Source organism: Pogona vitticeps, chromosome 13 (assembly GCF_051106095.1).
Source record: "Pogona vitticeps strain Pit_001003342236 chromosome 13, PviZW2.1, whole genome shotgun sequence".
NCBI lineage: Eukaryota > Metazoa > Chordata > Lepidosauria > Squamata > Agamidae > Pogona > Pogona vitticeps.
This window is the reverse complement of record NC_135795.1, coordinates 4,156,692-4,183,133: the sequence shown is the minus strand read 5'-3', so window position 1 is coordinate 4,183,133 and position 26,442 is coordinate 4,156,692. Positions and strand designations below refer to the sequence as shown.

Here is a 26,442-nt window from a genome sequence, read left to right as displayed (position 1 = left end):
GTAGCCATGATCTTAGTTTTTTTGATGTTGAGCTACAGACCGTTTGTTGCACTCTCTTCTTTCACCCTCATTACGAGGTTCTTTAATTCCTCCTCACTTTCTGCCATCAGGGTGATATCATCTGCATAGTGGAGGTTGTTGATATTTCTTCCGGCAATCTTAATTCCAGCTCAGGATTCCTCCAGTCCGCCCTTTCACATGATGTATTCTGCATATAAGTTAAATAAGCAGGGAGAGAATTTGCCTATATATATATGGGTGTATAAAATATATGCAAACATATTTTGGTGGGGAAACAAAAGAGGGCCTTCTCTGTTTTTGCTCCCACATGAACTCTGGCTTGCTCTTTCTAGGCTGCCCATGCCTCCTTCCATAAGTCTCCCCGTCTTATTCCTCTTGTTTAAATGTTTGCATATGTTTTGCAAAAAGGCTTTGAGGGCTTTGTGCAGTCTCTACGGCTGACGCTTGCTGGCGGCGATTGGCTAAATCAGCCAAAGGTTATCCAGAGGGCAAGTTGTCCTATAAGGATAATAATAATAATAATAATAATAATTCTCGGGCCGGGGTGTCAATGGGCTAGGGAAGCTTTGTAGAGATTTCCCTTACATAATCATCTTGCAAATGACTGAATGCACAATACGTCTCTCCAAGATTAAGCAAAAGCTTTTTACTTTTGCTTGACGACGATTTCGCTCTACAGCGATTTCACTGGAATGGATTAACGTCATCAAGCGAGGCACTACTGTACAGCACTCACATAAGGAAGACACGCTGGTTATTCTATATCACACCGGGGTCTGATCATCACTATCAGGCATACTGCTTTGTGGATATGGAAGTTTCATTTAGCCGTCTACAATGATACCGGTCCAGTGTTTGGATTCGGCCGTGGATTTGATGAACAAGTCTGGCCCTATCGTTAGGCAAAATGAACAAACTGCTTCCTGTCTCACATCTGGAGAGCAGAAGCTCGAGAACGGCGGTCTTTCATCCCATCTCTGTCATGAGACGACCATGCAGATTCGGTGGGAAACATTTCAAGAAGGTTTAAGATGCCTTTTTCTAACAGGGTCCCGGAAAAACTGAGTTTAGAAACAAAACAGGGTGGACCCAGGTGGGTGGGGGAACGACACAGGAGAAATTGCTGTGCAATTTCAAAATATCAAATCAGTTTCAAGTCCCATGATGGATTATTTCATTTTGATGAGGGCACAGGGGGTGCTAAATGTATGTTTTCTTTCTTTTTCAGGAGAGAGTTTGCCGAGCTTCTGGAAAAATTCGGCTCTCATAGCAACACAGGGTCGGCACGCAGCTCCCCAGTTCTCCATGGTAGCGGTGAGTGTTTATGATCTGGAACAAACTGAAATGCCTTTTTAAAAAAATATTAAATTTGATTACTATATAACACAGAAACAACAATCAAAGGGATACAAATACGGGGGAGGGAAGGTAGGTAGAAGAAAACAATACAAAACGTGGACACAGGGAAGTATTTGCAATAATACGATCTCTAATATAATCTTGACTCCGTGGCTGTTACAATCCTAAAATCCATAATCTCGATTATATTCCCTACTCATGTTTGTTTCTGGGCCCAATCATAGAACATTTCCCAGCTTCCTTTAACATATATTCTCGGATTCTCATGGAATGCCTCTGACGAGCTATCCATTTTGAACAAACTGAAATGCCTTGATAGCTCAGGGGTTGAGGTCTCTGGCCGTGGAGCAAGAGGTTGGGTGTTCGATTCCCCCACCATGCCTCCTTGATGGGGGCTGGACTTGATGATCTACAGGGCCCCTTCTAGTTCTGCAGTTCTAAGGTGATGTTGATGATGTTGATGATGATGAAAGAACAGTTATTACGGCCCAGTTAACAGTTATATCACAACAGTTACATGTTACGAATAGTGAACTATTTGTAACTAGTAACTTCTGAGCGCTGGTAGAGATAATCTAGGGTCATGGATCTCTCTTGGGGGAGTCAGGGTCTAGAAATGCGAGAAGGATTGAGCGGTGAAACCAAGCACTGGTGCTGCCAATCTTGGTATCTTTAGAGCAGTGGTCCCCAACTTTGGCCTCCAGATATTCATGGACTTCAAATCCCAGAAATCCTGGTCAGCAGAGGTGGCGGTGAAGGCTTCCGGGAGTTGTAGTCCAAGAACATCTGGAGACCCAAGGTTGAGGACCACTGCTTTAGAGGATCCAAGGGCTGGAGACTTGCTCTGTGACCCTCTCCGTCCCTCAGATGTCTCTCCTGAAAGTCTTATAGCTGACGAGGAAGCAACATTACCCATCTCTAAGTGCTCTCTTTGACTTGTTTCCTCAGGGAGGTATCTAGAAAGCACCTCCTCGGGTTCCTCCTCACGTTCCCAGAGTCCGTTGCTGCTGAGCCCGGCAAATTCCCAAGGACCGTTGATTGGAAATCCTGGACATTCACCACATGCGATCTCACAGTATGTACGGTATCGCTCTTGAGAGGGAGGGCCAAAGTCCTTGGAATACAGAACTCATCCTATCCACGAATCCTTTTACCGAAGCATTCTGCGCCACGGCAGCGCAGAAGGGCATCAGATGGGCGGGCAATGGGACCAAAGGCTGTTTTTCTGAGCCAGGGGTGTGTGACTAAAGAGACCGGGCCACCCACCATAGAGGCTAACTTGTGCTTGATTTTTAATGCACTTGTTAATGTTTACATGTTTCTGTTAACGTTAAGAATGTGTTTAACTAAACAAAAGTGTTTTCAAAACTGAAAAAGGCTCCTTGTGATTGCTCGTGGACCTTTTTTTTTTTAAAAGATTTTTTGGGGGAGTGGAATAGTCCCTCCCCAAACTTTTTTTGCCCAGAAGAGTCTCCACACCTGATAAAGGACAACAGGGTGTGTGTGTTGAGAATCAAAATATGTACGTTTTGGGAGGTCTGGAGCTCCATGGATGCTCCCAGAGAACAGAGCGGGATGGCCCTTGTGGACTGGATGTTTCCAACCTCAAGGTGTACAGAAATACACCTCAATTTGTTGCTGATGTTTTTAAGGCATATATGTGCCCTTAGATGGATATACCTAATTACATAGCATACTTTACATCTCATGTATATAAGACAGGTCGCATCTTGTTGAAAGCAGGTTGAGCCCAGTTTTCTTCCCGTGGTGTAAATTTAACCACCAGGCTCCTGTTTCTTACACATACGTGAGCACTGAAATGGACGTGGTGACGCTGCGGGTTAAACCGCAGAAGCCTCTGTGCTGCAAGGTCAGAAGACCAGCCGTCGTAAGATTGAATCCACGCAACGGAGGGAGCTCCCATAGCTTGTCCCAGCTCCTGCCAACCTAGCAGTTTAAAAGCATGCAAATACAAGTAGATAAATAGGTACCACTTCAGTGGGAAGGTCATGGCGTTCCGTGTCTAGTCGTGCTGGCCACGTGACCACGGAAACTGTCTTCTGACAAATGCAGGCTTGAAGGCTTGGAAACGGGGATGAGCACCGCACTCGAGAGTCAGACACACCTGGACTCAATGTCAAGGGGAACCTTTACCTTTACTGAGCACTGAAACAAGTGATATTTTCATTGATAGTCACATGGAAGAGCTCTTGTTTTTTTTTAATATATTTCAACTGATCTACTGTGGCCTCTGGTAGGAGTTGACAGGCTATGTGACAGATCCCATCTCTCTGATATAGCAGGGATGGATTTGATTGAGTCTCCTGATCCCTTCACCCTCAGTAAGGCATAAGGTACACTTAACAGTAAGACAAGAAGTAGAAAAATATATTTTATTTTTGCAGTGGCTTTTTTATTTCCCTTTGATCATTCTGGCACCCTCTGTCTTCAGTGCTTGCAAATCCCAGGTGCTGGTAAACACAGCAGAGGGTGGTGGTCTCACACATAAGAGGAGGAATGCAGGGCCCTCCAGATCAAAGCCCACAAAAGTTACTTGAGAATGCTTCTGTTTCTCAAACTCTCTTGCCAACATGGCCATTGGGATTCAAAGTGTAGTCTATATATTAAAAAGGGAACAATTCCAAATTCTCACGCCAATGTTGTTGAAGTACAACTCCCAACATTGACAATGATAAGAGATAATGGGATATGTAGTCAACCTTCTAGATCCAAGGATCGATGCTCTTTTCTCCAGTGCAGCCGCACTCCTCTAGTGTCTCCTGCTAACCTGCCACCCTCTTTCCTTGCAGCTGCCCTATTGAATCAGGGATCCAGAGCATCACGGTAGCAAAATCCTCTGGGTTGGGGTTGACCATCGGTGGAGGAGCCAACAGGCCTGACGGACCCATGGTTTATGTCCAGGAGCTCCATCCAGAAGGCGACTGCTATAGGGTGAGCCAAAGGTCTGAGTGGCGTCAAGCCTGATCGTCCTACATCTCAAGACATGTGTAGAGATTCAAAGCTGGGGAAGGTTCTGGACTACAACTCCCAGAATCCCACAGACAGCAAGACCATCCTCATTCTGACTGGGCAATTCAGGGAGTGATAGCCAAAAAAAAAAAAAAATCACATCCTCAGGAGCCTTGCAAGGGGCTATTATTATAATAAAGGGCAGCAACGGACAGAGGAAATGGAGCACCCTTTGGAAGAAATGGATCTGCTCACAGTCCATTCTTTCAGAGGCATGAGACACATTTTCACAATATCACTAAGCTGAAGCAGCTGCATGTTTCATAGTTCTTGTTTCCCAAGTCCAGCCATCTAGGTGGGCGAGGATTCCTGAGCTACTAGTACAGGAGATTCAGCACCATGGATAGCTCTTGTTGGTGGTGGTGCTTGGAAGAGGTGTCCATTCATCACTCCAACAAAGACTAGATTCCAGATCGTGTCTTCCATGGGAGGTTGGGTGAGGATTCCTGAGCTACTAGTACAGGACATTCAGCACCATGGATAGCTCTTGTTGGTGGTGGTTCTTGGAAGAGGTGTCCATCCATCACTCCAACAAAGACTAGATTCCAGATTGTGTCTTCCATGGGAGGTTGGCTTCCTTGGGGTCCTTTTGGCTTCACACAAACAGAGTCTTTTAAAAGAGCCCACCTTCTTTGATCGATGACCCTCCTTCATCACTGTGCTGGTCCAAATCATGGGCCCCAGCACTGCTTGGTGCTCTCAGAATGGCACAGCTTATATCAGGCTGAGATTGAGCAGAGGGGTTGAGACAGAGCAACATCTTCTTGTTCTGAGTCCTCAGCCTGAAGGGAGAAATGCAGCCTCTTCTGCATGCAAGTTGCCAACCTCCAGGGTGATTCCCGGACAATGGGATCCCAAGTCAATGTGAACCCCATGAGGTTACCCTAGCACACAAGTCTCCCAGCATTATTAATTCTGAAGCTTCATCTGCCAAAGATCAGGATTCTGCGTTCTGGTTCCTAACAATCTTTCTCTTGTTTTTTCTTCACCAATGATCTTGGTGTCCCACCTATATTCTTCCTCGCCACTCTCTCAGGATGGGCGTCTGAGAGTAGGGGACCAGCTCATTGCAATCAACAAAGACTCGTTGGTGGGTACCACACATGAAGAGGCCAAAAGGATACTGGCAAAGACAAAATTCAGGTAAGGAAGACTTCCCAGCCCCCCTCCCCATCCCTGATAGCTAAGTGGCATGAGAAGGAAACCAGCAGATCCTCTCAAATAAGGTTGGGGACAGCCAAATTTATCCTCATCCTCATTCCAGGCTCAGGAAGAACTTCCTGGTGACCCTTGACTCACAGATCGGTGGTCCTTCCTTGTTGGGGTTTGGTAAACAGATTTTGGGGGGGGGCCCTCTCAGGGATGATCTAGCTATAAATTACTCGCTTTGGTCGGAGCTGGAGTAGCTCAGAAGCTCAGATTGGGACCCACGACCCAGAATTCACCCCCAGAGCCTGCACCAATGCCTTAAACTAGAGATACAACTAACCGTGGCTTGTCTAGGTTCAGATATAACCACTAACCACGGTTAGCTGGGAACAAAAGCAAAAAGCTGCTTATCTCCTTTCAAAGACACCAGAAAATGGTAGCAGGGGAGAGACGAACTGCTGAACTCGAGGACCTTTTAAAATAGCAATAAGCCAGCCTTCCCCAACCTCTTGCCCGCTAGCTGTGTCAAACTACAACCACCATCATCCCCATCCAGCATTATGCTGCCACCCTAAATAGGACTCCATTTTGTTGCCCTCCATTTCTACCATATGTTTTCCCCTCCTGACTCATCAAGTTCATGTTCTCCTTTTTTTTTTCCCCCAAAGACACGAAGGAACCACTGAAGTGGCCTTCATTGCTGGAAGGGGACGGTTGAACCCTGGACCCTCGGCTCCCAACAATATCCACGCCTCGCCTCCCAAATCCGTCGGGAACGGCCTGAGCTCTTACCGGTTAAAAGTCCACGTGAGGTCCCCCGAGGTAAGGCCGAGCCAGCCCTGACGACCCTACGAGATCCCACCAGAAGGAGCTTCCCTTTCGCCAACTGGATGATCACCTTAATGATCATGCCCATAATCCTCCAGGATTAGTGGTCTCGGGGAAGGCGCCGCGTTGGCATGTCTGAGCCTGCTTGCTCTTTTCCTTTCCTCAATCAAGTCTGGTGCTTCTGTCATAGCTCTTGTTCCTTTGTAAATAGCCGGGTTGTTATTAATAGCCTGCCTCTCCCGGTCTGTGGTCTGGGGATTGTCCTGGGTCTGGGACACCCTCCAGATCATGGGAAGGATCGCAGAAAGACCAGATCACTAGGCCTGTTGGTATCATGGGTAAGCCAACCCACAGCTGGACCAGCCCTACTGTTGGGAAGAGCGACCCCTCTGCTTTAAAACGCACACGATTTTTGGGGTTAGGAAATAATAGCCAAGGAAGATTCCATTCATTTCTTCCTGTGCTGTTTTTAGTGTTAGGAAAAGAGGGTGGAGTGTGTGCTTTATCCCCCCCCCCCCCCGGGTGCCCAATGGGGGTGGCCCGTGACAGAACCTTCTGGTCGAGATTTCAGGACAGGCTGGAAGTTGCAAATGCAAAATAATTGTGAACGAAAGAGGGAAACAGACCACGGGGGTTCCTCCACTGCCTTGTAAATCAAGAGTGAGAATCATGTGGTCCCCGGGGCATCCTCGCGCCTCTGAGGCTATCACGAGGGCAACTGATTTCTTTAAAACCAGCCTAATCCCCCATTCCTGCTTCTGAAGACCCCCAAGACTGGGGATGGGGTGGGATTTGGCCTGTTCTTCTGCTTCCATCCTAATTCATTGCACTTATTTTGGGCACAAGAAAGTTAAGTATGCATGTATTTTTAAAAGACTGCACACAGTTTTTTTTGAGGGGGGTGTTCAATATATCACCTATAGTGGAATCATCCTTTTTTGAGGAGGGAATGATCTTTTTTTGTTGAGCCAGCAAAGAGTGGGGCTTAAACTTGTTGTGATTGGGTTGTCATTGTCTTTGTCCCTTTCTGCCAGTGTGACTTCCTGATCTGAGGCCAAGGGGTGCTGGTGATGGTGTCGGTTCCCCTTCACCCACATGCCCCTGGGCTCCACATAGTGTTTTTTGGTGGGGGGGGCGGGAGGCGGGGGGAGTTTTCAACTCTGTGCTGGAGCCTCCTTTTGCTAGGGTGGAATTACTAAGGAGAAGTAAGCAAGCAGGAAGAGAAAGGTGAGAATGGCCAATTAGCGCCTTGTTAGCACCTTAAGTCAGCTCGGTTTGCACGGGTGCTCCAAGCAATCCAAGCTTTCGACCTCTGCGTTAGCAGACCTCCATGAAACATCATCCAGACGGCTACAGCAATTCGCCTGGGGGAACCAAATTGGATAAACTGAATACACAGTGGAGCAAATTGTGTTTTCCCCAATACGTAACTCCATCCGTAGACTGTCCACTTGAAGAAAAGCGGTAGGGGGCGATATAGTTGGGCTGGATTTCCTATTCAGCTTCCCGGACTGTTAGGGTCTGACCACTGGCGATGAAATGCAATTCATCACATGGGACTGTGTAAACCATGCGAGACTCTGCCTTCGGTGTCTGTTTTAGAGTCTTAGGTTTCCTTTTCTGACGGTTTGCCCCTCTTGCCTTTCTCTTTTCCAGAGCAGACACGACAGCCCCTTCCCAGTGCCTTCTCCGTCACCAGATATTTGCCCTCCAGAGCTCACCATATCTGGTAAGAGATTCTAAAAAGATCACCCGCCGAGAGGCGTCCTTACAAAGAGGGAGAGGTTTCAGATGTCTGATATGCAGCGTAGTGTAGTGGATAGAGTGGCAGATTAAGACTCAGGAGTTCTGCAATCAAATCCCTGCTCAGCCACGGAAACTCACTGGAACGGGTCAAACCACTCCTTAAATATCTCACATACCTTGAAAGCCCAATGAGGGTCACTATAATTTGGTTCCGAGTTGATGGCGCAGAACAATAGCAAAGCCAGAAGCCGGGCCTTCTCCGCGGTGGCCCCTTCCTTGTGGAAGGGGCCGCCACTGGAATTATGCCAGGTGCTCTCCCTCCCTGCCTTAAAAAAACAACTACTAAAAACAGTGATTTATCAAGGGAGGTTTTTTTTTGGAAGGTTCTCCTCAATCAATTAGATATGTGGAAGAGCAGGAAGGTTCTTAGTGCCTGACCGTTTCTTGCCATCTGTCATTTTTTAAAAAATAATTTTCTTTGTATTTTAGAATGTGTTTTATGATTTTTGTGATATCTGTTTTCCTTTCTGTAAGCCGCCTAGAGTAGCTATTTGCTAGATGGGCATTATAAAAATTGAGGGAATGAATGAATGAATGAATGAATGAATGAATGAATGAATGAATGAATGAATGAATGAATGAATGAATGAATGAATGAATGAATGAAGCATTCAAAGAAAGAAAGAATATGGTTGTTGTGGGTTTTTGGGCTCTTTGGCCATGTTCTGAAGGTTGTTCTTCCTAACATTTCGCCAGTCTCTGTGGCCGGTCTCTTCATAGGACAGCACTCTGTGCTCTGGTGCAGTTGGTTTGGGAGTGGAGTATTTATGGCTGTGAGATCAAGCTTTTGTCCTTTTCAGGAGATGGGTGATTATGGTAGATCAGTGTGTTTTTGTTGTGGGTGTGTTGTTGTGATAAGGATGATAGATTATCTGTCACTCTGATTGACGGGTGTCATTAGCTGGTTGAAACGTTAGGAAGAACAACCTTCAGAACACGGCCAAAGAGCCCGGAAAAAACCCACAACAACCATTAGATCCCATCCGTGAAAGCCTTTGCGAATACGAAGAAAGAATAAATACAAAGTAAAAAAAAAGAGCAAAGTGTCCTGCTTCTATACTGCCCCATAGAGTTTAAAGCACTCTCTGGTCAGTTTATAACTTAATTATGAGGCTACACATTCCCCCCACACCCCAAGCTAGCTGGGTACTCAATTTACCAAACTCAGAAGGACAGAAGGCTGAGTGAACCTTGAGCCGGCTACTTGGGATTGAACCCTGGGTTGTGAGCAGAGTTTTAGCTGCAGTACTGCAGTTTAGCCACTGTGCCACGAGGCTCTGTGCAATATACATATTGACAAACAGTAAAATCAATCAATACTCAGGCACTTAGGTTTCTTTTATTTATTTATTTTCTAAAAAACACATACACACTCTAAAATCTGTGCACATAGCCACAGATGCAGGTGATGTTACATACCGAAGTTAAGTGAAGCAAATGTGGCTTCCGTTCAACTTGAGTGTCAACATCCACCTACGTCGACTTTTTCCCGTGGAAGGAAGAACTTGGAAGCTGAAGAGATTAGTAATGAGATCCCAAATCTCTTTGGCATCTAGATCACTGATTTAGCTCCCCATGAGCAACGCCGGTCATCCTTTCTGTTGCAGCGGTCAAGGTCGGCTCCCTGGATGACGAATGCCTTCGATGCTCCCACCCACTCTCCGTTTGGCCCAGCCACGGAGAGGCTTTTATGGGCTTTGGGGCAAGTGTGGCTGCTCCCCTGCAAGGACCAAGATGTCTGTGCTCAGAGCTTATTTCCAAAAGACATTAAGCTGGAAATTGGACAAGAAACATAATTAGAGGTTATGGACGCAAACAGATGGTTTGGTGGTTTGGTGTGGTTCGTTCTTTCGATGCACAGGCGTTCCCAGCTTTCTAATCCGGCCTCCTTTAGTGGGCATCTGCTTGAAGGCAGCATTCTGGGCAAATGGGCGTCCAAAGAACGAACCATTGCGAACTGCCAAACCGGAAGTTCGTGCCCATCTCTAAGCATCATTTAGACCTAAATCAAGGAAGATTAGAGGGACATGGTGGCGCTGCAGGTTAAACCGCAGAAGCCTCTGTGATGTAATGTCTGTAGATCTTCAGCTGTAAGATCGAATCCATGTGACGGAGTGATCGCCCGTCACTTGTCCCAGCTCCCGCCAACCTAGCGGTTTGAAAGCATGTAAATGCGAGTAGATAAATAGGGACCACCTCGGTGGGAAGGTAACAGCGTTCCGTGTCTAAGTCGCACTGGCCATGTGACCATGGAAGATTGTCTTCAGACAAATGCTGGCTCTATGGCTTGGAAACGGGGATGAGCACCGCTCCCTAGAGCCGAACACGACTGAACAAAAAATGGTCATGGGGAACCTTTACCTTTACCAAGGAAGTTCGGCTTTATAGACAGTACCCAAACTGCGTCTTGAGAAAATGGTGACAACGACTTGCCTTTTGCCCACCTCACACACATACCTCACTTCAGACAACACATTGAAAAAATGAACAGACCAGGGCCTGTGGCGCTCGATGCCCCCTTTAGCGGTGCTCAGTACCCATTCAGATCAGTCCCATGGGGGACCACCCGGCTTTCCCACCCTGAAAGCTGACTCTGTGGAGAGATCCTCCTGGGCCTTTATGGATTACCAGAGAGATCCTGAGTATGTCTATTCAAGAAGCGAGACCCTTGAGTTCAATGATTTCTACGCCCGGCATCCTGAATCCCAACTCAGCATGTGGCTCCATGTGCAGTCGTGTGAGGATTAGAACGTGGGTCTCCCGAGACTTCATCCGAGCCCTGCACAGGCTGGCTCTCTTCCTTGGTCCTTTTCTTGCCAGGATGCTCTTCCCGGAAGGAGAGGTAGGGCTGCCTGCCATGTGCTTGGGAGTCCGTGAGCAGGGAGCGTCTGGTCCGGCGAGGCCACCGCCAGTTCATCGGGAGGCCGAAAAGTCGTTGTGAGCAATCAATAGCCGACAAGGAGCAGGATTCCCTTGGGGTCCCGTGGCTACAGACAGGAAGCGCCATCTGGGAGGGAGACCGTGTTACCGGCTGGCCTTTCATTTCACCTGGGAAAACCATGTTCTCAGATAATAAGCAGCCCGTCCCCACAAAGCTAATCCTGATTAATGAGGAGCCAGGAGCAGAAGCTGCTCCGTCCTTGAACCCTTCGTGGCCAAAACGGTGGGCCTCCCTCCGGTCTCTCACGCCATGTCCCAAGCTGTCATGCTTGGCCGGGGCTGACGGCTCTCTCGGGATTTAGCAAGATTACGCTTGCTGAGGTAGCGTTGCTACCTCTTCTTCTTCCGATCTTTCAGTGAAATCGTCTTCCCCTTCCTGACAGGCAAAAGTGGCTGGGGTGCAGGATGCTTTCCTAAGCAATCTTCAAGCTGACCTTCCTCCAAAATCTGCCAAGGTCACGCTGCCTTGTCCACCGGCCTTGCCTGATTTAACAGCTGGCTGAAATTAGAAGCTTATTTGAGTCCTTCATGGAACAACACTTCGTAGGCAATGGCAGGAAGCAGGCTGCCTTTAATCTTGGATGTCACACCCTGTTAGTCTCCAGCTCCCATAAACACAGAATCGTAGAATGATGGAGTTGGCATGGGCGTATCTGGCCACTGAGCCCAGCCCGTTAATCATGGCTCACCACTGGCTAGTTAGGGTGGAGATCGAATCCAGCAACAGCTGGAGTGCTCCAGATCGAAAAGGTATGGAATACATGGTGTGGAAAGCAAGCATCACCTGTCTGTCTCTCTGACGGTTAGGATGTCCAAAAAGACCGTAGGGAGCTGAACGCTCGCTAGTTTTAAGGAATTTTCACGTCCCATCAGATTTCTCACCTCCTGCATGAGAGCAAGACACGGAGTTCTTCCCCCGCCCCCATTAGGTTCAATTAAGTTTCCAGAAAATGCCTGTACCATTTGCACCGCATGCCTGCAAAGTCTAGTGTTCTTTCCCTGTGAGAAGTGGACTCTGTCCACACAAAGACACCCACAAACATGTACCCATAGACACACATACACAGAGCAAGTGAGAGTCTCTAAACAACCTCGTCTGCTTGGGCCCCCAGCTTCATCTCGCTGAAATTCCCCCCAAAGTCCAGGTTTTGGAAGGCAGGAAGGAGTCGAGGGCACTCCTTTTAGACAAGGTTGGTACAAAGGAGTGCAAGAATGTGGTCTATGCAGCTCTTGTCTCCTTGTTCCTTCCCTCACTTGCCTCTCCAGGTCCGGGCTGATGCAGACGTGTCAAAACGGGTGGCTGGAGTCTCCGTTGCCTGGTTGTGTTGCAAGCCAATAAACCCGGCAAGGGTACACAGCTTCTGGGCTCCTCTCACTGTCTCTCCTCAGGACACGGTCTCTCCTGCAGCTGCAGGGACTCCCCTCCTGGTCCTGAGGAGACTCACCCATCTCCTGGCTGCTTGGCGACCTGTGGGCTGGGACTGCATGGCTTGCTCGAGGGGTTTGCAAGCCCTCCTCGCCCCATTCCATTGTTCTCTGCCTCCTGGTTCTCAGTCTCCTTCTCTAATTGCAAACGCAAGCGGGGCTTCAGTTTGGCTGTGTAGGAAATGGAAAAGGAAGGGTGCCAAGAGGCCCTTCGTTGTTTATCAGTCTGGTGCAATGCCGACGCTCCCGTCCACCAAGTGGAAGAGGAAGGACCTGCTTGCCTGTTGTTGTAGATGGAAACCATGGTGCCTTGCCTTTCAGCTCCTGTTTCCCCCTCCAACCAGCGAGCGGCGCTCGTGGCCAAGCCCAAGGTAACACTGGATCCTCACGTCCGCCTCAAGGATGGCAAACTTGAACTGGTGAGTCTAACGTGTGTTTCCTCGAAATAGAGGTTCTGTCGTCGAGCAGAAAGGCTCTTCCATTTTTCCTCCTCTGCTTCTCCAAAAGCATATTAAATAGGAAGTCAGAAGAGGGAGATCCTCATGAGGAGAGGTCATCCCCCCCACCCCTAAGGATGTTGTGACACTTCTGTTCAGGCACAAGGAGGTACCACCAAAAAAAGGTAGCTGCATTCAGTCTTAAACACTGGAAGGAGCCTATGTGGAAAGAGCTGTTTGATTCCTAATTAAAATATTAAGTACCAAGTGTCATGAGAGTAAGAAAACTCTTAGTCTCCACCACACTTTAGTCTCCTGCTGCTTAACTTTCTCTTTTTCTCCATCAGTGATTGTACAGCCTTTCTCTCTCTTCCTCTCAGCTGTTTGAACACTCTGGGGGGGGCACACAGACATGCGCATCACATGGAGTTGCCTACAGGCCCTCTTAAAAAAGGAATCAGAGAGCTGACTGAAGGTTCTTTTTTTTGCAAGTTAGGGAAAATTAGGAAAACCTGCACCCCAGTGGCTGAAGATGGTCCTGCAGATTATAGGCAGATTTTATACAACTATAACCATCAGTGCTGTGATACACTAGATATAGCCAACCAGCTAATGGTCTCAATCTCTCCCCTCAGGGATATATAAACTGTGACTTGGTTTATCCTGGTGTGCTAAATGGGAAAGTGCAAAAAAACCAACCACATCTCCCTGCTATAGGATGCTGTTAGTTGTTTTTAGACAAAATGTGTGCAATGTTTGTGCATTGTTGCAGATGTGAAAAAAAATTAAAACTATAATCACAGCTGCCTTCCTGTTGGACTGCTGAAAGGCACAAGTATTAGACATTTACGGCATAACTTTTTCCAGCAAATCTCCCACTCTCTTGTCCTTTGGATGTACAAGTGATGTGTTTGGTTTCAGAAAGAGAAAAGATGCTACAGATACTTTTGTGCAAATTGCACAAGCCACCGTGAGACAGAAAAGCACTCAGCGTTTCAATCTCACGCTGGAGGAGAGATCTCTGCCCAGGGTTTTGAGAATCCTGGCTGAGCTGTCTTGACCAGAAACAAGACATTTGGTTCACTTCGCCCTCCACTCGACTTTCCATAAAGACGCTAGCCAAGAGCAACGTTGTCTTGCTTAAGTGGATGTGAAGGGAGGAGGCGCAGGAGTGTCATGATCTGAGGCTTTTTGGACACCTGAACTTGGAAACTATTCCTTTTTCAAAGTATAATTCCCAAGTACCATTCCCTAAACCCCCATCTTGGGCATCTTGGATGTTGCAAAAAGAGGCTTCTCCTATTTCTAATAACCTCCCAGTTTAGATGAAAACACAAGGACATGATAGAAGTCAAAGAGCAATATTTTACATCAGCTGGAGCTTCAGAGAGACGTCCAGGCCAGTTCTTCTAAATCCAATACATGATCCCCCACCCCGTCACGAAGTTCTCAAAAGCACCCCTGAATGAAGAACAGATTTCTAACCAGGTTTCTGCCTCTTTTTTTGCCTTCTCCTTTCCTCTGACCCAACTCTCCCTTTCTGCCGCTACTCCATCCATGGATTCCCGCCTGAAGATGCTGCAATACCTGAGCCTAGAGGTGAGCGAAGAGAAGAAGAGGCAGTTACGGCAAAGTCTCACGACGGACTCGCAGGGAACAGTGGCCTACGGAGGTGAGCTCACGCCGCCGTCCATAGCCTTAAACATGTTCGGTCTCCATGTCCCATCATCCCTAATGCTAGGGAAGATGGGAATAGAGTTAGAAACCACCGGGTCCTGTGACTTCCCATCCTCCTGTCTTTGCGTTGTTTCGTCGTTTAGTCGTGTCCAACTCTTCGTGACCCCATGGACCAGAGCACGCCAGGCCCTCCTGTCTTCCACTGCCTCCCGGAGTTGGGTCAAAGTCATGTTGGTCGCTTCGGTGACCCTGTCCAACCATCTCGTCCTTTGTCATTCCCTCCTCCTCTTGCCCTCACATTTTCCCAACATCAGCGTCTTTTCCAGAGAGTCTTCTCTTTTCAGGAGATGGCCAAAGTATTGGAGCCTCAGCTTCAGGATCTGTCCTTCCAGTGAGCACTCAGGGTTGCTCACTGGAACCAGTCTCTCTCTGTTTTCCTCATGCCTGGGAGAGAGCTTTCACGTCTCACCCTCCTCTGATCTGTGCCTTTTCCAAGGAAGCCCCCATGTCAGTCTGTCTTCACCCAGGTTTTTCCGTTGTCTTTTATGAATGGATTTTAGGGTATTTTGGTTCATGGCGACCGCCTTGGTAAGGCTTCTGGCTTCCTGGTGGCTTGACTTCTGTTCTCCTGCGTGGGAATGTTATTTGACTTTCTAGATCACCTCTAGAAAACATCAGAAAGTAAACCAAGGAGCCCCATGCTAGAAATTATTGATAAGTAGGGAGGTGCTGCCCTCTAGGGACTGAGAGCAGTCCATCTTGTGGTGATCCATGCTTGCTGCTCTACCTTGGGCAGTGGAGACTTTTATGAATCCACCTTCCAAGCATAGAGAACTTTCTGCGCAAGCTTTCAAGGTCAAAATGCTCTTTGTCAACATGATGCTGCAGGCAATGGGGCCGGGACTTTACGCTAGAGCACTTTAGAGATAACAGGGAGGAAAGACGCAGATTTTAATTTAGGCCGTTGGGGGTTAAGGGGCCACTAGACTCTTTGTTGCTCTTATTCCTGAAGGAGTCTCGCCCCAATAGCACAACGGGGACCAAGGATCTGATTAAAATACAAGGCGAGTGCCTAGATTGAGAGGCCATCCATGGCTTGAGAAAGCCGCACAAAAGAAACCGCGTGATCCACCAGCGACTGATATGTCTGCAGCCCCATCCAGAGGATACGATGTAAACCAGGGGTTCTCAAACTTTTTTGACTCGTGGCTCCCTTGACTTACGGGCCACTGCCTGTGCTTCCCCGATATGATACTTTGGGTGAGGATGGGAGACGGGAAGGAGGAAGCCTGGCCTGAGTAGTACTTCCGAGGATTCTGTGGAAATACTCCCGAGGATTCTGTGGAAACACTTCCGAGGATTCTGTGGAAACACTTCTGAGGATTCCATGGAAATACTTCCAAAGATTCCGTGGAAGTACTTCCGAGGATTCCGTGGAAGTACTTCCGAGGATTCCGTGGAAGTACTTCCGAGGATTCCGTGGAAGTACTTCCGAGGATTCCGTGGAAGTAATTCTGAGGATTCTGTGGAAGTAATTCCGAGGATTCTGTGGAAATAATTCAGAGGATTCCATGGAAATACTTCCAAAGACTCCGTGGAAGTACTCCCGAGGATTCTGTGGAAATACTCCTGAGGATTCTGTGGAAATACTCCTGAGGATTCCGTGGAAGTACTTCCGAGGATTCTGTGGAAGTAATTCCGAGGATTCCGTGGAAGTACTTCCATGGAAGTATGTCCGAAGATTCTGTGGAAGTACTTCTGAGGATTCTGTGGAAATACTCCTGAGGATTCTGTGGAAATACTCCTGAGGATTCCATGGAAGTACTTCCGAGGATTCTGTGGAAGTAATTCCGAGGATTCCGTGGAAGTACTTCCATGGAAGTATGTCCGAAGATTCTGTGGAAGTACTTCTGAGGATTCTGTGGAAATACTCCTGAGGATTCTGTGGAAGTAATTCCGAGGATTCTGTGGATGTACTTCTGAGGATTCCATGGTACCCCTGGCCAGGTTTGGTGGTGCCCCGGGGTCCCATGGCACACAGTTTGGGAACTGTTCGGTGTAACCTACAGTTCTTGCAAACCCTGGTTGGGAGGGATGTCTCGCTTGACGTACTGTGGCTTCTAGAGTTCCTGCTGCTTTGAAGACATCAGCCTCTGTCTTAACTCTTTCTCTCCTCCTCCCCTTTTCTTCCTCCTGACAGATGTCCTCCAAGCCCTCAGAGATGTGCTCCCCGAGGAGCTTGAGGACGCCGGCCTTGATACCAACACTGTGCTCTTCACTCAGCACGAAGTGGCCACCTTGCTGGACACATCAGCGTTCCATTCCCTGGTCAGTCCCGGGCCAACCTTTCTTTTCTTGTCCCTCGTGGAATGTGGATAGTCGAAAGCTGTGCTCATTCTCAGAAGCTAATGCACATTCATATAGAAACGGCATTCACTGGGTTCATAATTCTGTACAGAAATCTCTATTTCAGATCTCCCGAGACTGCCGATGGGGTCCCTCATGCTCTAGGGGTGTGTACATTTCTTAAGACTTGTGATGTGCATACATTCCATTGATCAGTCTGACTTACAACAAGCCTTTCCGGAGTTTCCTAGATATAACGTTCTCAGAAGTGGTTTATCATTTCCTCCTCTGGGGATGCTCTCTGACTGTATATGCAGCTTGCCCAGGGCTTCCCAGGCTGGCTCATCTCCACCTGTTCACTGGCAACTGACATAAACTGAAATTCAGTTATTTGCTGCAGGAACGTGTGAACAGGTAACAGTGGGCTTTTTTTCCCCAGGCATCTGTTCTTGATCACCCCCAGAGTGCAGGACACATAATCATGGGCCCAAGCAACAGGAAGCTAGATTTCAGCAAAATATCAAGAAAAACTTCTTAACTATTAGAGCAGTATGACCATGGGACCCATGAGCTTGGGAGGTGGTAAGCACTACAATGCTATGGAGGCATTCAAGAGAAAATGGGACCATTTGATTTGAATTCCTGTCTTGAGCAGGGGCTCGGTGGCCTTATAGGCCCCTTCCAGCTCAATTATTCTATGATTCTGTCATTTGTTTGGAAGTTCACTTCTGCATCAGAGGTTCTCGGATGGAAGCTGTCCATTAGCTCATAAATATATCAAAGCTCCAAAGCGGAATCAAGGATTCCCAGACGAGATTTCAAAGATTTGTGTTCTTTGACAACGCCGTTTGGATGCATTCTCCAAGCGCAGAAGACTTGTTCTCCTTTGTTATACAAACGGCAGAAAGCTGCAACCCCCCTGGGGTCTTGCCGTGTCCAGGACAGCCCACGATGTGACATGAACAATACATTTAAAAAGCAAGAATCACAGCAGAACTTATCCGGGTTAAGGAGTAGGCGTTTCACTGTGAGATGCTTAAATTTCTCCCTCAAGGCACCAGGGAAGTGCCTCCCATAAATAATTTTGTGCTCCTGTGGTTCAATTCCTGATTCCTATAACCAATACATGGGTGACACACTTCATAAAATCGACCCCCTCGGCCTAAGCGCTTTCTCAGTTCCACACAACATAAAACGAACGAAATCAAAGGCCGTTCGATTTCACGGGTGTCCAAGGAGCTGAAAGGAAAGCGGTTGATGTTGCATGTAAATTTTCTCAGGCGAAGTACGAAGGGTTTAACCCAGCAAAGCTTCTTGAGCAGCTCCTCTACCTTCAGGCGATTGCTTCAGACGAGTTTCCTAGAGATTGTCGGGGGGGAAGCCATCGTGAAACCGTGCAAGGATAATCCTCAGTCATGAAGGAGGTAGTAAACCCTGCCACTTTGAACAACAATGCAAAACAAGCTCTTCCGTGTGCTTAGGTTTTTGATAATTTCCCAACTCAGAGGCAACATCTTTAGGAAATACATTTTTCTCTCTGGTGGATTAGAGTACTTTGGATATCAAGAAGATTTTATTTGGCTGTTAAAGTTGTTTTGTTGTTTTCTGGGGGACTCCCTTCCAGAGTGAACACATCTATAAAGCAGTTGGCCTACCAGCAACTCTCACATTGGTACAGTGGTGCCCCGCTAGACAATTACCTCGCAAAATGACGAATCCGCATGACGATGAGTTTTCGCAATCGCTGTAGCGCTTTGCAAAACAGTGTTTCCTATGGGTGATTTTCGCTATATGATGTTTCGGACCATGCTTTGCAAGATGGGGTTTTTTTTGGGACCGATTTTCGCAAGACGATGATTTTGACAGCTGAGTCTACGACTCGGAAAACGGGTGTTTTCAGGACCGGTTTTCGCAAGACAGCCATTTTAACAGCTGATTGGCGCTTCGCAAAACGGTTTCTCTATGGGCGATTTTCGCAAAACAACGACAATTTTTTCCCCATTGGAATGCATTAAAAGGATTTCAATGCATTCCAATGGGGAACCGCACTTCGCAAGACAATGTTTTCGCAAAACAGCGATCTTCACGGAACGAATTAACATCGTCTTGCGGGGCACCACTGCATATCGTTCTCATTACAGATGCTCCTTTTTTTTTAAAAAAAAGAGATGGTTTTGACTCAAAATGGGAAGTGTTTGATGTTCGAAGTATAGCTCTCAGAAGGCTACAGCCAGCATGCCATGACTCATCCTGGTTGCCACCTTTCAGAAAACTGTGGCCCACAAATTGAATGTTTCTCATACATGTTCCCGACAAAGCTTGGTCCTACATGAAAGATCTAGATTTTCAAAATTCACTTTCAGCAGGGGGGAAAATATATATATTCCCTCCTTTTTGCCCTTCTGGCATCTTTCCAGTCGAAAGATGGGCACGAACTGGTTCGTGCCAGTTCGTTTTTTGGCGCAACAGGTGTTTGCCATTTCCCAGCCCCGCCTCCTCCAGAGGCGTGCCCAATCAGAGACAGTGCCTAGAAGAGGTGGGGCGGGGAAATGGGCGTGCTGCCAGTGAGTGAGCGCCCACTGGAAGAGGCCGGTCTGGAAAGCGCCAGTTCGGCCAAAGGACGAACCATCACAAACCACTGAACCTGCGGTTCACGCCCATCTCTCGTCCAGTCTCCTGCTGGCTTTCACACTTAATATCTTTACTTGTGCTCAACGGGAGATTAAGAGAGATACCTTATTTCCAGAGATCATGTCCTTGTATTTTAGAAGACGTTGACATGTTTAACACCCAAATCAAAACGTTAGGCCCTCCATTAAAGTAGACCTATCCATTCAATGGATGTTACCTTTCTGCTGACTTACCAAGTTCCCATCGTTACAATGGGTCTCCTCTAACCCTTGGACTTATGCCTAGGTCATGCTTTTCTTGTCTGTAAGTTTGACTGCCCGCTGAGTAATTAACCCACGGATCATTTTATGTCCAAAAAAAGATAAATCTGTACACTATGCTTTTAAGCATTTCCTACCGCAGAAACGTCAGCCAAGGTTTTAACCAAGAATAATGAGGACAGGAGGTGCTGAGATGTTATCTGGTTATACAATAACATTGACTTCTACTGTGTTGAGACTTATTTTCCATTCCTTGATTGTACTGTTGTATTTCCAAAGGGAAGGGTCTTTGGGTCTCGGTGGGTTTTAGTGATGAGCTCGGGCTCAACGATGTTCCGATTCAAATATTACAGGCCTGTGACTCCGTGTCTTGCAACGACAGCGAAGAACTCGACCAGCTGCAACTGGAAACGGCGGAGCTACGGCAAGAGGTTAGGAGATTAAAGGTAGGCTTCCAACCCTGTCTGGGTGGCTTGGATTCCAGGCGTGGTGCTGACGCCTTTCGGTCAATGTCACAAAAGGGGGAAGCGCAGGAGCCTGGCACATCCTCAGCAGGCCAACGACTGGGTCTCAGATGGTTTCGTAGCCTCTGAGCTAACTCAAGCTTGTGGTTTTCCTTCAGAGTCAGTCCATCTCATATTTGGTCCTCCTCTTTTCCTGCTGCTTTCAACTTTACCCAACATTATTGTCTTTTCCAGAGAATCCTGCCTTCTCAGGATGTGCCCAAAGTAGGGCAGCCTCGGTGTCATCATTTTTGCCTCTATAGAGAGCTCAGGCTTGATTTGATTTAGGGCCCCACTCGTTCTAGCGTATCTGCAAATCTCTAGCACCATATTTCAAACGAATCTCCCCCTTCCCTGAATCAGCTTTCTTCACTTTCCAGCTTTCAGAAAAAGACAAGAGGGTGGTTGATTTTGGCCTCGGTCTCCAGTGACCCGTCCTTCCACTCCATGGCCTTTTCTAATGGCAGTCATAACTCATTGTAGACCATTGGAAAGATAGAGGTGATGATTATGACCCTGGGAGATCTTCAGTGGAAAGCTATAAATGATAAACAGAACTGCTGATGTATTTGCGAAGGCTGCTGCTGATCTCAGTCCCACAAAAAGCAATTTCATGAAAGCGCTTCGAAGGGGCTTGTTAGAGCATCGTTGGAACACTTTGCTTTTGGGGGGACCGACAGGGTGGGATGCGTTGCTCATCTGTCTTGTCTTGTCCCGTTTTGTTCTGCCTTTAGTCTCTCCTGAAGGAGGTGGAAGGCAGCAGGAAATCCATGGAAGAGGAGCTTCAGAGATTGAACCAGGTCAGTGAAAAAGTGAAGGAATTCGATTACACTCTTTGATTTCTTTGGGCAAGTAATTACCAGGTAGAATGGCTCACGTAGGAATTCTTGGTTCCACCGTCCCTCTGGTAAAGGGTTAATCTCCCTCAACGTACCCATTGCAGCAGGCTAGTTTAACAACCCTTTGTCTGGGAAGCAAAGTCTGCCTTCTGATAGAGAAGACCTCCTGGCTAGTTCATGGTTCACCCTTGCCCTCCAGCAACTCAATCAGTTGGACTCCCTATGCTGATTGGGTGGCAAGGATAGGATGGGAGAAAGGGGGAACAAAATTTTAATCCGAGCCTGAAAAATTCCTTCTTTTCTTTCCTTTCTCTCTCTCTTTCTCTCCCCTCCTTCCTTCCTTGCATCCAGCATCAGCTCCTTCCTTCCTTCCTTCCTTCCTTCCTTCCTTCCTTCCTTCCTTCCTTCCTTCCTTCCTTCCTTCCTTCTCTCCATCATCAGCTCCTTCCTTCCTTCCTTCCTTCCTTCCTTCCTTCCTTCCTTCCTTCCTTCCTTCCTTCCTTCCTCTCTCTCATTCTCTCTCTTTTCTGACCAACACTTCTTTTTGGGGGAGTCATTGTCCAAAGAAAGAGATTTCCAAACTCAATTTCTTCTAGAAACAGGTTGTCAATAAACACCCATGCATGTACTCACACATGTGGAAGGAAGGGCACACAGATACCGTTTCTCCCTGACTAGCCATCTTTCTTCGGATCCCACCTATACGTCAACAAATATCATCTGACAGATACCTACAGTACATAAATAACATGATTATGGATCAGGTACAAGTCTCATCGCTTCCTCCAGGCGCATCCATCCACCATGCTCTACTCCACATGGTTGGTTGGTTGGCTGGGAGGCAGAGAATACTTAGAACATGTCTCTTGGTTTGGGATTTGAGGAGTCCCCCTGAACCAATACTTCTTGCTGAGACTTCTGTCTCCAACAGCTGAAATATCCTGACTTCTTGAAAAAAAAACACAAAGTTCCAGTCTTGTTTCCCTTATTGAATTATTTTCCCATTTTGTGCAAGAAGCGTCCAAACGCTGCACACCTTAATGCTCTCCCCAGGGGATCATGCTCTCCGGAGATGGAGGCCTATCTTGAGGTTCCTCAGTGAGCGAAGATCTCCAGCATGTCCCTCCAACCCTCTCTCGCTACGATCTTGGATCTTGTTGGCTCTCCGGTCTAGCTCGGAGGAGGGAATGGATTAAGTGCCACTCTCTGGAAGTAACGTCTCCTTCTCCCTCTGCCCTCCTCACCTTCTCTTCCATCTTAGAAAGCCTTGGGCTTCCTCTCCGAGAACCGGAGCCTGCAGAACAAGCTACAGGTGGCCGAGGCCTCACAGCGGCAGGCCCACAGCGCGGAGCAAGATTACGAAGGAGTGATTCATTTGCTGGAGGCAGAAATCGTGGAGCTGAAAACTCAGCTCCTGGGGAAGAAAGCCAGGCAGGCTTCAGAAACGGAGGTTAGTTAGGAAGGAGCTGGCCGGGTGGCCGAGAGAGGTAGATATGTCTAGTCGGGAGAAAAGGTGGCCTTAGAGTGGTCGTAAGACCAGATGGGCGGGGTATAAATAAAATAAAATGAATAAATAAATAAATCCAGCCACCCTAAAAATCTGGAAGATGGAGCCATCTTTCCCCTTCCTGCAGATCTAGAGAGTTGGACCCACAGTCACTGATTTTATTTGCAAGAAAGGAGATTGGACCCAAACATTAGGGGGGGAAATCCTGTTCGACATTGGAACGGAGTTCATCAGAGGGTGGATGTTTTTAAGCTCAAGTTTGATCAGTGGATGCTAATCTTGGGTCCCCAGGTATTCTTGGACTAAAACTCCCAGAAGCCTTCACCTCAAGCTGTGCTGGCCAGGATTTCTGGGAGTTGTAGTCCAAGAATGTCCAAGGTTGGGAAGCACCGCCAAAGATGCAGTAGATCTAACCCGAGAGTCTTTTACCATTGGCCGTTCTTGCTGGGGCACGAAGCCCAAGGGGGTGAAGCCCAAGACTACTCGAGAGTCAAAGGGTCCCCATTCCTGTATCATCAAGAGTAGGAAGACTTCATTGGAGACTTGGGGTGGTGGCGGATATTTTCCAGTCCCAAGACTTTCTGGGGCTGTCCTAGCTTCTCCAAACACGGTGGCTACTTATCCATCACCAGAAACACTGATCTCCCTGTCCTTTCTCCCGACACCCCTTTTTTGTTCCCTGCCTCTGAACCAGAAAGACGTCCTAGAGCTGAAAAGGCAGCTGTCCCAGACGGATGGGCAACTGAGAAAATCGGAAGTTGCACGGAAGCGCCTGGAAATCTTCAATAGGAAGCTCCTCCTGTTTGTGCAGGTGAGGCGCGGAGGTGGGATCGGGTCTGTCCAGTGACCGAAATAAGGAGTTGGGTTTATCGTTCAGGATGGAAGCAGATTGCTATAAATGAATGCAATCAGAAACAATAGGATTGTTTTCCTATAGAGCCATAGGTCAAGTGTTTGATTCTGTTTTAGGAGAAGGGCCAACCGGTGTGGCTTTCACTAAGTCGCATCATCCTAGAACACACCCAGAAGCGAGGAATGGAAAACAACATCTGAGTACTCTATAACCAGAAAACCCTGAAAAGGTTTTGCCATAAGTTGGAACTGACCCGATGGGGCATAAATATTATTAATATTGTAATACTGAAATCTCTATCTTCTTCTCTTTTTGTTTTCCTCCAGAATGCCCATAAGCTTTTGAGTACCTCCTCAGCATTACCGGAAGAGAAAAGGTGAGAAGGGATTTGAGAATCAGGCTTAGCGTTTTAATTGTCATCCGTCATCCATCCATCCATCCATCCATCCATCCATCCATCCATCCATCCATCCATCCATCCATCCATCCATCCATCCATCCATCCATCCATCCATCCATCCATCCATCCATCCATCCATCCATCCATCCATTCCTTCCTTCCTTTCCTCCAATGAGCTCAAGGCAGCCTCCCTGCCCCTTTATACTCAGCAACACCCCTGTGAGGTAGATTAGTTGGCATGAGCATAGCTGGTCAAAGTCACACATTAAGTTTCAAACCGCCTTCACTCTCAGGGCACTCTGCGTAGCCACCTTTAATCATCTTTGCCACAAACTTATAATGTAGGCCAGTCCTCAGTTACATTGCAGACAGTGAGGACAGTGTTTTAAGCCAACATTTTAAGGCCATCTTGCCAGTTTGTGGCTCAGTTGAGATGGGAACTTGGAATATCCCCCATGGAAACCCCAAAGAACATTTATTATCCTGTTTTTTTCCAGAGCTGAGAGCCGAGCCAAGGATGAGAACACAGAGGGGGCCTCAGAAGTTTCTCTTCCACCCTCAGAACCTGAGTGCTTCTTGATAGCAGAAGCAAATGAACTATTAGAACAGATGTCCCTGTCGCACCCGACCAAGGATGGTAAGTTCCTTTCCCATCCCCTCCCTGAGAGAAAGGAGTCGAGGTCCTGGATGACCGGGGAGCTTATGTGATGGAAGCTGGTCTGTGACGCACCTGGCCCATAGCCCAGGTGGCTCTTTTGGGTTAAGAACTCTTTCCCAGGACTCAGATGGCACCGATTTGGGATTAAGCCTAGCTAGTGCTTTCCAGCTTTAGACAAACGTGCCTTGTCCAAGGTCCTGAATCTATCCATTTACCTCTAACCCCCAAACTTCAACCTTGCATACGTTACTGCCTACATTCCTAATTAGGATCTGGCAGCACCTTTATTTGCAAACTAACATTTGCAAGACTTTTCTCGGGGGAGTTGTGACACCCCATAAAAAAAAAAAGAGTTTTAAGTTATCATGTCAATCCGTTGACTCCCTTGCCCGCAAAATGTGGTTGACACACAAGATGGGGGAGGAAATGGTTTATTAATTATACAAATAGTGAGCTAAAGTACCTTGGAAGTTTGCAAACACAGAGCAAAGCAGAGCTGTTGTTGACTGGATAGTTTGGAGGTCACTCTTTCATAGGGTTGGCCTGAGTTGGTGATAGTTGGACAGCAAAGAGCCTTGGTCTTTGTTTGCGCCTTTGGACAAACACTGGAATTTGTGAATGTAGCCAACCTCAGCTATAAATATTTCACACCATGTAGGTGAAGAAGTCAATTAAGAGCCACAAATCCTCACCTTGAAATATATTTGTTAGACTGTAAGGCACTATGTTTGTTTTTTTGACTTTGCTTTTTTGTTATATTAGCCCCCAAAGATGATTAAGTGCCGATACAAAAGGGAAAGGGGCTAAGAAACTCTGTCTTGACGTTTGCAATACTGAATACTCAGACTGAAGTATTTCAGCCTAATATGAAAGAAGTCCAGTTGCCATGACTCGACCTTTTCTCCTTACTTTTCACTATCGGAGTTGGAGCAGCAAGAAGGGAAACAGTCCAGGAAGTACAGGGGTGGGACTCACAGGTAAATGGGGGAGGCAGAGGTCACAACTAAGTGGATGGGGGAAGTGGATGGGATTGAGTGTAAAATTTGGATGCAAATCTGAGCTGACGAATTTGGGGTGAAGGGAGCTTTCTTTCCCACTGCCTGCCAGTGAGTGAGGAAATCAGGAAGCTAGGTGACATATTTGATTTAGCGGATGTTTCAAGCAATCTTAGTATTTAATACCCGATGGATCTTGCTGGTAACATTAGAGAGGAGCTGAACGGTGCCATTTTTGCTCGCCTCGACAGCTTTCCTGCGTGACGGTGACAACTGTCCGGCTGGTGATGGAACCCCGGAGTACAAAGAGTGAGTATTTCGAATCCCCTCAACTGGAATTCTCCCCCCTCCCCATTTGTCAGGACACCAAATTCCTTTAATGCATCCCCCACTTCTCTTATTCCCGTGTTACCTCAGCTCTATCTGCCATAGACAGACTGCCGTGAGGAGATTTTTGCAGCCAGGATCTCTGGAAATGTGTTCCCTCCGATCCTGGAGGTTGTGAAGAGCACATCATGATTCATTTGGGGGTGGGCGAGATCTGTTTATTACATTTTTGCTGTCGGAGAGCTGTAGTGCTGCTCGCGTGATTTTGTCCCTCGAAGGCCAAAATATCTCACCTGGCTTGGGATATTAGACCCCCTGATGGTTTTGCTGCTCTCCCTCAGGCGGCTAGATGTCTTGGGCGGCCCCTGCCTCCTGGAAGTGTGTCAAGCACAGGAGAGCAGGATGGGCAAAACGTAGCATGCGAGGCAGTGTGGCGAAGTAGCTGGCGCAG

The 26,442-nt window shown here is 47.4% G+C and overlaps 1 protein-coding gene across 1 annotated transcript in view; it reads left to right on the top strand.

Moving 5' to 3' along the window:
* The window catches only part of LOC110087124 (syntaxin-binding protein 4), a 54,301-nt gene that overhangs the window by 25,988 nt on the left and 1,871 nt on the right, over nt 1–26,442 (top strand). Inside the window, exons 6-21 of the mRNA XM_072982708.2 lie at nt 1,250–1,335; nt 2,329–2,455; nt 4,191–4,332; nt 5,447–5,553; nt 6,228–6,381; nt 8,044–8,116; nt 12,880–12,977; nt 14,571–14,667; nt 16,873–17,000; nt 20,263–20,355; nt 21,147–21,212; nt 22,513–22,701; nt 23,453–23,569; nt 23,938–23,987; nt 24,509–24,648; nt 25,916–25,973. Coding sequence (XP_072838809.2) covers nt 1,250–1,335; nt 2,329–2,455; nt 4,191–4,332; nt 5,447–5,553; nt 6,228–6,381; nt 8,044–8,116; nt 12,880–12,977; nt 14,571–14,667; nt 16,873–17,000; nt 20,263–20,355; nt 21,147–21,212; nt 22,513–22,701; nt 23,453–23,569; nt 23,938–23,987; nt 24,509–24,648; nt 25,916–25,973 — 1,725 coding nt within the window. The remainder of the gene's footprint in view (nt 1–1,249; nt 1,336–2,328; nt 2,456–4,190; nt 4,333–5,446; nt 5,554–6,227; nt 6,382–8,043; nt 8,117–12,879; nt 12,978–14,570; nt 14,668–16,872; nt 17,001–20,262; nt 20,356–21,146; nt 21,213–22,512; nt 22,702–23,452; nt 23,570–23,937; nt 23,988–24,508; nt 24,649–25,915; nt 25,974–26,442) is intronic.